General features: G+C 42.8%; 1 protein-coding gene across 8 annotated transcripts in view; it reads right to left on the bottom strand.

Moving 5' to 3' along the window:
- Positions 1–3,282: 3,282 nt before the first annotated feature.
- Positions 3,283–10,564, bottom strand: part of PLEKHA5 (pleckstrin homology domain containing A5) — a 192,793-nt gene continuing 185,511 nt past the window's right edge. For all 8 annotated transcript variants that reach the window (XM_063446624.1, XM_063446625.1, XM_063446628.1 and 5 more), the window contains 6 exons: positions 10,062–10,271; positions 8,438–8,581; positions 8,117–8,250; positions 7,226–7,362; positions 5,364–5,479; positions 3,283–3,843 (listed from right to left, as the gene is read on the bottom strand). In XM_063446624.1, coding sequence (XP_063302694.1) covers positions 5,385–5,479; positions 7,226–7,362; positions 8,117–8,250; positions 8,438–8,581; positions 10,062–10,271 — 720 coding nt within the window. In that variant the 3' untranslated portion in view covers positions 3,283–3,843; positions 5,364–5,384. The remainder of the gene's footprint in view (positions 3,844–5,363; positions 5,480–7,225; positions 7,363–8,116; positions 8,251–8,437; positions 8,582–10,061; positions 10,272–10,564) is intronic.

The raw sequence follows: 10,564 nt of genomic DNA, 5'->3' as shown, positions 1-10,564 counted from the left end.
TCTGGGTTCATTCCTGTATTCCGTTCCTGGAATTCCCAGTCTCTTGGATTCCTTTAAATGTTTGTTTTTTGTTGCCACACCCGTTCCCTTCTCATTAATACTTTTGTTTCAATTTGGTCCTGCAGCAGTGGTTTCATTTCCTCTGCAGGTAAGTGCTGTGTGTGTTTTATTATTGTTTATTTAGCAGACATTAGGCAGTTAGAGTAGGACCTGCTGAATATGGGGTACATTGACGTTGGGGTACATTGACCTTGTGGCAGGCTTATGCAATGTATGATCATATAATATAACTAATTGCCCATAGTTTTGCATATATAGCACTTAGTTTTATTTCCTCTTGTTTTGCCTTGCATCTCTGTTAGTTTTATTTTGTCTTTTATTCCCAGTACATGTACAGTCCTGTCCTAATATAGTATACATGTGGACTGCTGTTCTAGTACCTTGCAATATGTATTTTCTTTTTTGACAACATTATTGTGCATTCTTTTTCTACAATTATATCCCAATGTATTTTTGGGGATTCGCTATGAGTGCTGATCAACAAACTTGCCCGGTATTAAATATAGCACGGTTTTCTATTTATACACATTGAAATTTGTCAGACTGGTTATGTCTGAAAATTATGTTATGAAACCGAATCCCATCATGGTATGCCATTTGAAAAAGTAGACAACCCACGGTATGCACAAATGGGTATGTCCAGTCTTTTTTAGTAGCCACTAAGTCAAACACTGGCCAAAGTTATTGTTTCTAAGTTACACACAAATGACACTTTCACTTATGATATCATCGTGATAAGTACTATGGTTTTGAAAAACGTATGTGTACAACAGTAAGCCCCATGTACAGATTTTATGGAGTTTTGTAAAGTTACAGGAAAGTTGTACAGTGACCATCACAATCACCTCATAGAAAATCTCTCGTTGGATTTGAAGAAGGAAGTTGCAGCAAACAAGAATATTACTGAAATGAAGGCCGTGGCAATGGGACACGATTCCTCAGGAACCCTTCCAGAAGCTGGTGTCTATGCATAATGTTTACAGCAGGTCATATCAGCAAAAGGGCGCTATACTAAGTACCAAAGATGCTTGTCATAATTTGGAGACTGGAGAAGTCATAAGTTGCATTTTCAGTTGAATTTTAGGAAACCACTTGAAGCATGCATTGTGTTGAGTGATTTCAGTTGCTTTTGTTTGATTTGTTCATTGCAAACAGCTAAAAGTCTGTAAATATTGACAAACCTGTTTTTGAATAATTTTGATTACAACAGTCGATCTCTCTCTATATATCTATACACACACGATCTAAGTATTTATTTTGTTAAAGTATTTTTAAAAACTTTTTTTTTTAGCATTGGGGACGGCCTGATATTCCAGGCAGTGCTGAAGCTGGCTATTCTGGCCATGTGATCACAAAGTTACGGCGATCACATGGCTCGGGAGGATTGGACTTGCATCAGGGGGACAGTCTGGGAATTAGGCAAGACAATCCAGCGGATTGCCGGTGCGCAGGAGACGTAAGTGAGCAGGTAAGTTTAAAGCACGGCCTGGATATGCAATGCAGCCCTGCAGCATTTAGGACCAACTCCTTAAGGATGGCATAGCACACCCACAGTCTTTCAGGGATTAAACAGAATTTGCAATAAAGGAAGTTTAAACATTAGATCTCACTTTACAAGAAGCGTTTAGGAAGACTGTGCAAGTCACATGCAGGGAGGTGTGACTAGGGCTGTATGAACAAAGTGATTTAACTCCTAAATGGTAGAGAATTGAGCAGTGAGACTGCAGAGACATGATCTATCCACCAAAACTGCTGCATTAAGAGTTATTTTGGCTATACACATTTAGATAGGATGATCAGCCCCAGGTTTAAGTGGTGCTGGAACATTTCTTGGGGTAAACCTAGTATATCTAACACCAGTTATCACTTGTTGTATTAGGGGCAGTGAAAATAGGATTTAGCATGTGTCTGCTACAAGGCATGTAACAGATATGTAAAGTCTGCATATCTAACTGCACTAATCCGTGATCCCTTTAACACATGTGGCAAACGTAACCTCGCCACTGGTTCTTGGAGGGGCCTGTTTGCCAGCCTCCTGCCCTGTGACTATGGGCTCTGTACTGGACTTGGTTTAAAAACACTATTTGTGCCTTTTTGGACTTGGACAGTAACCTTTCGAACTCCTGAACTCTCAAAGCGGCATTCAAACACATGGTGGTGGCGGCCATCTTATTTAGACTAACGCATCCAGCGGTGATTGGTCGTCGAGTGCATGGAATTAAAACCGGACACTCAACAGCGCGAACACCGCTGACCGCTTACCTTTCATGGATGTTCGCCCATTCGAACGGGAGTCGAACAACGTTAGGTGGAGTCGAACCAGAGACAAAGACTAAGTGCCATACAAACTCTCTACGTACGGTATTTTGGACGTTACTTCGAATCCCCGAAGTAGACCGGCCGAACAGCCTGATTCTCTGGAACTGTTTTGGGCATGGAACAATGCGTGCGGTCAGTCAAAATGTGACTTCCAGGAAATTCCTGAACTGATCTGGGTGATTTTTGAATATGTTGGTCACCCAGATCAGGGCCATCACTTTCTGCCTCATTAGAGATTCTGCCTTTTTCAACAACAAGGTCAAGGACTCAGATTTGCTTTGATACATGGTAGGTGAACTTACACTTTGCAGTAGTACCAAAAGCTGCTGGGCATATAAGTAACTATTCTAGCTTCGGTTTGCGTCGATATGCCATCCCCAATTTTTAAATTAAGAGTGATTGACTTGTTCTTAAATTGCTAACTAAATTACACACCGTTTCTTCCTGTAGCTGACCAACTGAACTTCACTAGGCATGCAACTCCCATCACGTCCAGTTGCAGCACTACTAGCTTAGCTCTGCCTTTGAAAGACCTCAATGAGCTGTAATACAGGACAGCCACGCTGATGCACACCTCGTGCCCAAGGCTTCTCAATGAAAAGCCCCAACTGATCGTCTCCCAAAAAGACTGTGCCGTAGAAGGAGGGCTTGCTATAGCAATCCATGATTTCCTGAAGACACATTCCTTGTGCATTTTCTTTGGAGGGGTTCCTTCAAAATTCCCTCCTTGGCTAGACATTCATTCTCAGCTCCCACTACATTCCTTGTGATTGTATGTTAATAAATCTGCATAAACCCCACGCTATTATTTTATCCTAAGTGGTGAGGTCCTGACAGATTCTGAATCTTCATCATAGATCACACAATATTAATGGTTCGTAAGCAATAAGGAAGTGGCCGTGCTTAAACAACATCACATTTATTTGGCTTGTTATAAAAGGAATGAGATCTGATGGCGCACATTTACAATAAATCTAGCTTACAGCTGTACATTAACGTACCATCGTTAAGAGCCTGCTTATTGCTGTACAAACCTGCCCTGGAAGAATCGTATAGACTAATATATATATTTTTTTGTTTCTGAATGCTGTGGCAGTAACAGTTTACACTGCAAAATGACCATAAAAATAACAGCAAAAATTTAGAATATCCTATGATAAAATGGCACATATTAAATATAAATATATATTTTACATATCAAGTGGAAAATAAAGTACCGTAGTGTTCTGAAAGTGTTAAACATGGATAATGTAAAATAGTTCAGGGCAACCCGTGATGATAAATGAAAGCAGACAACGTTCGTGATCGGCAAATAAATTCAGATTTTGGCTCTAAAAATATCTTCATGTGCAAGAAAACAGTAGCAGCAAGCAGTCAAAAGACGCAGCGTTCGTTCTCTGTGGTTTGTGATTGCGTTAAAAAAACTGTACAGAATCTTCTCTGATGCAACCACATCCTCAAATACTGGAAGAAAAGAAAGCATAAAAACATGATCAACAGTACAGAACGAATAACATTCAGCAGGGAATTCCATTTACTAACAGTGCAGAGAGAGCAGACACAACAGGAGAAACTAAACAATGTTTCTTTATTACCGCCATTTATATAGCGCCAACAGATTCCGTAGCGCTTTACAATATTATTAGAGGGGGGATTTAACTATAAATAGGACAATTACAAGAAAACTTACAGGAACGATGGGTTGAAGAGTAACTTACAGTCTATCTTCATTTGCATTGTGTGCCCTGGCTGTGCCTTGTCTGAAGTGGATTATGACAACCTTCAATGTACATTTAACGCAAGTATCACATGATAAAAGGTTAAAGGAATATTCTAAAATTAAAAATAAATACATATATTTCTACTGTTGGAGTAAGACCATTCACTCAGCAATGCTAAAAGTGAATAGTTAATAATCAAAAACCTTCAATGAGATTGTGCCTGGAGTGGCTTTTAGTGTGACTAGAACCAAGGTTAAATGTAAACACAATCCTTTCTTTTTGATGGTCACAATAAAATGGACAGTGCATAGAGAATCACTTTATTAAGATGAAGTGGTTTTGGTGCTTCGAGTGCAGTTAGAGGTGATTTTTACAGGTTTTTTTTTTTTTAAATAGTGTAGAACAGACCGAGATAATTATAACATGATGGCAAGACACAAATAATGATTGTGCCATCAGTGAGAGATAACCGCAAGAGACAGCAATGTACAATGGTGCTAATCAGGGATGGTCAGCCCCAGGTGACAAATGGCATGGAGTGCACAGAGCCCTCCTCCTTCCCCATAGTGGGAACCTACCTAGCTGTTAGTAGAGCAGATTGTGCAGCGGGCAGCGATGGGGCTGTAAGAATCATTCTGTACATGAATTGCTGGAGTCGGGATGTAACATCACAGAGCTGTACAGACGGATCCCAGCAGCAAACCACCTTTATTCACAATTAGGGCTAGATTAAGAGCTCATTGGGCCTTGTGCAGACAATTATGATGGGCCTAATTATTGAATCTTATTGAAAGAAAACACTAAAACAGTTATACCTCTCGATCATCATGTATATCATCATGTATCTGGTGCTGGATGGAAACCCACAGAAAACACATACTCTATGCTAATCTCTCACTTTCATCTTTCACGTAAATCCATACCCCTAACAGCAGTGTCGGTCCAGTGAAGCAAGATTTTGGTGGGATGGGTAAAGAAGTGGGACATGGATGTGAATAATATAATACCAGAACCACCAGGATCAAACATGTCTTAGCCATGAGAGTACAACCCAAAGTGTTTATAACCATGCAGAATTCTCCTGATAATCAGCACTTTTAGGGTTTGGATCATTACCGTTGGGAATATTTATTAGTCCTGTCTGATGTGTCATTTTACATTCAGTGTAGTTTGGAAGGTAAGAACAAATCAAAGAATACTGAACATTCAATGTGGTCACCAATTACTCCGTTAGTGGCCATTCAAGCCGTGGAAGATACTCACTTGCTAAAAATGGGAGTTCCCTTACACACACATGAAATGGGAGCCCTCTGTGAGCTGTGGCTGTGCCGGAGGAGCTGCTAACGTGGGAGGTTCTGGGAGAGACGTCAGGTTCCTAGCTGCAAACAAAAAACTTCTTGTCACAATGATACAGATTTCTAACGGAGGGATTTTATCATGCAGCATCTGTAATGAATACACACCATAAAACCACCTTCTGAAACCCTGTATTTGGGATGGTGGAAGGGGTGGTTTTTAATTCAAGATTCATTTAATGTACTCTGGAGTTGGCGAGCTTTCAGCCATTGCTTTTTGTACTAATCAGTAATATAAACCAAGGGTTAAGGATAATGTACACTGGGACTAAGCCACATTACGATCTTAAAGGATCACTAAAGGCACCAGGACCGTCCTGTAATTTTAACCCTGCAACATTTTACAATGGTATAGCGTGAAAACGGCAATATTTACAGTGCAAGTTTAAATCAGGAAGACCGCCACTAAGTGAGCTTCCTCCACTAGACCAAATAAAACTCACTCCTGAAATGAAATGCTGCAGACAGCAGTGGGAGTGCAGCGTTTGGCCGTGCATATCTAGTTTGAGCAGTGGGAGTGCAGCGTTTGGCCGTGCATGCCTAGTTCGAGCAGTGGGAGTGCAGCGTTTGGCCGTGCATGCCTAGTTCGAGCAGTGGGAGTGCAGCGTTTGGCCGTGCATGCCTAGTTCGAGCAGTGGGAGTGCAGCGTTTGGCCGTGCATGCCTAGTTCGAGCAGTGGGAGTGCAGCGTTTGGCCGTGCATGCCTAGTTCGAGCAGTGGGAGTGCAGCGTTTGGCCGTGCATGCCTAGTTCGAGCAGTGGGAGTGCAGCGTTTGGCCGTGCATGCCTAGTTCGAGCAGTGGGAGTGCAGCGTTTGGCCGTGCATGCCTAGTTCGAGCAGTGGGAGTGCAGCGTTTGGCCGTGCATGCCTAGTTCGAGCAGTGGGAGTGCAGCGTTTGGCCGTGCATGCCTAGTTCGAGCAGTGGGAGTGCAGCGTTTGGCCGTGCATGCCTAGTTCGAGCAGTGGGAGTGCAGCGTTTGGCCGTGCATGCCTAGTTCGAGCAGTGGGAGTGCAGCGTTTGGCCGTGCATGCCTAGTTCGAGCAGTGGGAGTGCAGCGTTTGGCCGTGCATGCCTAGTTCGAGCAGTGGGAGTGCAGCGTTTGGCCGTGCATGCCTAGTTCGAGCAGTGGGAGTGCAGCGTTTGGCCGTGCATGCCTAGTTCGAGCAGTGGGAGTGCAGCGTTTGGCCGTGCATGCCTAGTTCGAGCAGTGGGAGTGCAGCGTTTGGCCGTGCATGCCTAGTTCGAGCAGTGGATCGGAGGAGATTGTGGGCGATGGCAGTTTGGATACAGGCTGGAGTCTTGGCATTGGTAACAAGGTTGGTAAAGATTCATTAACACAAAGCGGGGTGGACCGAGAAGGAAACTTTTTTAGGACTATAGGTTCCCTTTACTGAAGACTTAATTAGGAAATATTTACTCATTCAGGGTTACCCACTTAAGTGAGAATTCAAAGTGAGTTTCGAATTTAAGGCCAAAGTAGCCGAGCGGAGTAGCTTTACCTTGGATTGACATGCCATCTTACAATCCAAGGTAAAACTACTGCGCTATGCTACAACAAGCTGTGCAAATTGTGACTGGGCCTTTTTATTATTAGAAGATTATGCAGGTTACAAGTCTAGCTCACATACTTTATTGACAGAATGATTAAGAAAACGTGCAGGTTTCGGTTGGAAGTAGAACATAATATAACATCTTCTGTATCTAAACAAATAGATTACCCGAAAACACCACAAATGAATGGGAATCTTAATTCACCCACACAGGCATACCATCTAGAGACACATGTCTTCGTAAAGTGTCCGTAGAGAACTCATATGAAAATAGGATGCCGGTGTGCTCCTTTTCCCCGTTGGCAGCGGCCATCTTGCTTTGGCTGTTATCAGGTTTGTGGTTTGTAACTTCGATACTTAAAAGGAAAAAAAAAATAAAGGTTTTCAAATGGCAGCTAGAGGGTATCAGTCTCACTTCTATTACACCAAAAACTATCCTGTCTTGTATGCAAATTAGAATAATGGGGTTTCAGGCCAAGAACAATTCAAATTATTTACATAATACCGCAGGTAAACAAGAGAAACATTTTGTTCTAACAAAACACATAATATACCGAAAGTGGCTTTACAATCCCTCCCCTTCTAACCCCGCCAAGACTTTGTCTGTCCAATCACAGCCTTCCCAATGCAGCTCAATGCGAAGTCTTTGCAAGGCAGGTGAAGGGCTGCCTCTTGAGGTTAGATCCACTGAGCTAACCAAACCAGGAAGTAACAGGACTGTGTCTGACAGCCAGGGGGTGTAACAAAGTTTTATAATTTATAAGAGTGACAATTTATCTTTAAAACAGAAAAAACAAAAAAAACCACCACCAAACAAACTACATACTCTTCACACAAAGCACTCAAGCTAAATCGCTTGTGGTTTGTAGTGTCCCTTTAACTGGCAATAGCACTGGCTGTGACAGGAGGCACTCTCTTCGGTTATTTTGTGAAAGTACGAAAGACAAATTTTGTGAAAGTACGAAAGACAAATTTTTTAGAACAACTTCCATTCAAGTGAATATATTTTATCTTTAATCAGCAGAAAAGAAATGACAAGTCATACTCTCATACTTTTTTTTTTTTTTTTACAGAATTTTAGCAGGCACATGCAAGTCGCTTCTGGGGTACCTGTTCCCTCCCAAAACCTGCACAGCATCTTCAGAATCTGTCTGTCCAAGTGCGTCCTCTGTTCTCTCCTCTTTGGCTTCAGGTTCAGGACACGTCTCTAGACCCACAGAGTCTTCTTCCTGCACCATTAACGTCTGTAGTGAAAACTAGATTAAATCACTATGTGGAAAATGGAACTGCTGTCTAAACAGCTCATAAAATACACACAAGGAAAAAAAACAGAAAACATTCACACCAATTAAAATCTATAAAAATGTATGTGATGTAGCAGACATAAGCCAGATAGAATCCATCATTAAGTGGAAAGGTGTATCCCCCTACCTCTTTACTGCACACCGTGCTTGCAGCTTCCTTTAGTCTGATTATTTCCTGCGCAGGAGATTCCCGCATTTGCAGATTCTCCTCTCGTACAGCATTCTCGATATCTTGAATATTACTAAATATAGTTTCTTCTCTCTTGCGAGTCTGCAAAGACACATTACTGCAAAGTACTTTTCATACCGGGATACCACAGCATATAGTTCTGCAGTGGGTATGATACAAGGACCCTGTCTCTGCACGATTTGCTTTAGACATATTATTTCTACGTCAGCGTACGCACACAACACTATTCCCCTGTGGCGAACGGAACCTCGCCACGAGCTTTTGGAGGAGCCTGCTTGCCAATCTCCTGCCAAAAGACTATGGGCCAGGTCAGTGACTGTAAACCATATTTTATTCCCCCTGGTTTGGCACTTTCCATTCATGCGCATAGAACCGAACGCCAACTCCCTGGTGGCCGTTCGCATGGACTAAAACCATGAGTAGACTTCAGGGGGACTTAGCCGCAAATACCCTGGAACTATTTTTTAGCATAAAGACTTCGGTCGGTCCCTTAGCAGCACTTAGCCACAATTCTATAGAATGATTTGGGGCATGGGACCATGCGTGCGGTCGGTCAAACTTTGACTTTAGGAAATTCCTGAATCCCTGAACCGATCTGGGTGATTTTGTGATATGTTCGTCACACAGATCGGGGCTATCAGGGGATAACTTGTGGGGGCATTTTGGGGGGATTGTAAAAAATGTGTATTTTCTGTGTCTGGAGATAATTCAGTGCTTGACTTCATAATCTCCCAGGTACAGAGGAGGGATTGACCTAGTTTGTATGGGCAGGGGGGAGTGCCCCTTACATGGGGACGGTCATAAAAGGCCAGTTGTGGTCCCATTAAAAGGAGTTCACTTCACCCTCAACACATAGTCTTGTCTTGTGATTGTAGTGAACAGCTATACCAGCTTTGGATTGCTATACCTGCTAGACTCTCTAGATTAGGAGAGGTCCACCCACTGGAAGCTGGATCCTGGGCTTGGGTACAGGTTAGGTGGAGCACAGCAAGACCCCAGCCAAGTGGGCTACGGTGCTTATGGTATCCGGTGCCATGCTTATAGTACTCCAGGCTACTAGGAAGCAGCGATTGGTGGAGGCATCCAGACAGCATGCCAGGCAGTGAGTTACATCCACCAATACCCTACATGGTTCAGAAAGCTGCGGACACTGGAACTCTGACAAACTAGCCTGTCAGATCCCTATGATCAGGTCCTAGGTTACAGTGTAAGCAGGTCCCTTGCTCAGTATCCCCGGCACACAGTGTATTATAACTGCAGCTATAAGGTTATGGTGTAAGGAGGTCCCCTGTCTCCCCGCACACAGTGTATTATAACTGCAGCTATAAGGTTATGGTGTAAGGAGGTCCCCTGTCTCCCCGCACACAGTGTATTATAACTGCAGCTATAAGGTTATGGTGTAAGGAGGTCCCCTGTCTCCCCGCACACAGTGTATTATAACTGCAGCTATAGGTTATGGTGTAAGGAAGTCCCCTGTTATCACTTCTAGCCTGGAATGTGCATATGATGAAGCAAAACCCATTTTTAATGCAACAGAAAATGATTGATAGTTATAATTTACTTGTAGCAGCCTTAACGAGTTCTCCCTGGAGAAGGCATTGCTTGGCGACGGGGACTGTTCTGAGCTTCCCAAGAAGTTTAATCCCTTTCTCTTCTCTTTGAGGCACGCCTGTTGGTGCCGTTTCATTCGCTCTAGCTGTTCCTCCAGTGTCATTCTGGGTCTGCTGCTATCCGTAATACAAAGGTGTTCCACCGCACTCCGTGGTCGATCCTTACCAGAAAATAAAATACAGAAAAAAAGCAACTTTACAAAAAGTCACATTATCCCAGAGTACATCCCCCTATACAATATATTGCACACTGCACACACTATAACCCTCCAATATATACAGCATACACACTATAACCCTGAAAAAACATGAATACAACTTACACACTGTACCCCGATATATCATGTACAGCATGGACACTATACCCCCGATAATATATATATGGCAAATTACACCATACCCTATGTCTATATATAGGGTATAGCAGTGGTTCCCAAACTGGAAAGATACCCTG

This window comes from Pelobates fuscus, chromosome 3, assembly GCF_036172605.1.
Source record: "Pelobates fuscus isolate aPelFus1 chromosome 3, aPelFus1.pri, whole genome shotgun sequence".
NCBI lineage: Eukaryota > Metazoa > Chordata > Amphibia > Anura > Pelobatidae > Pelobates > Pelobates fuscus.
Note: the sequence above shows the minus strand (reverse complement) of the source record. Positions and strands in the feature narration are given on the sequence as shown.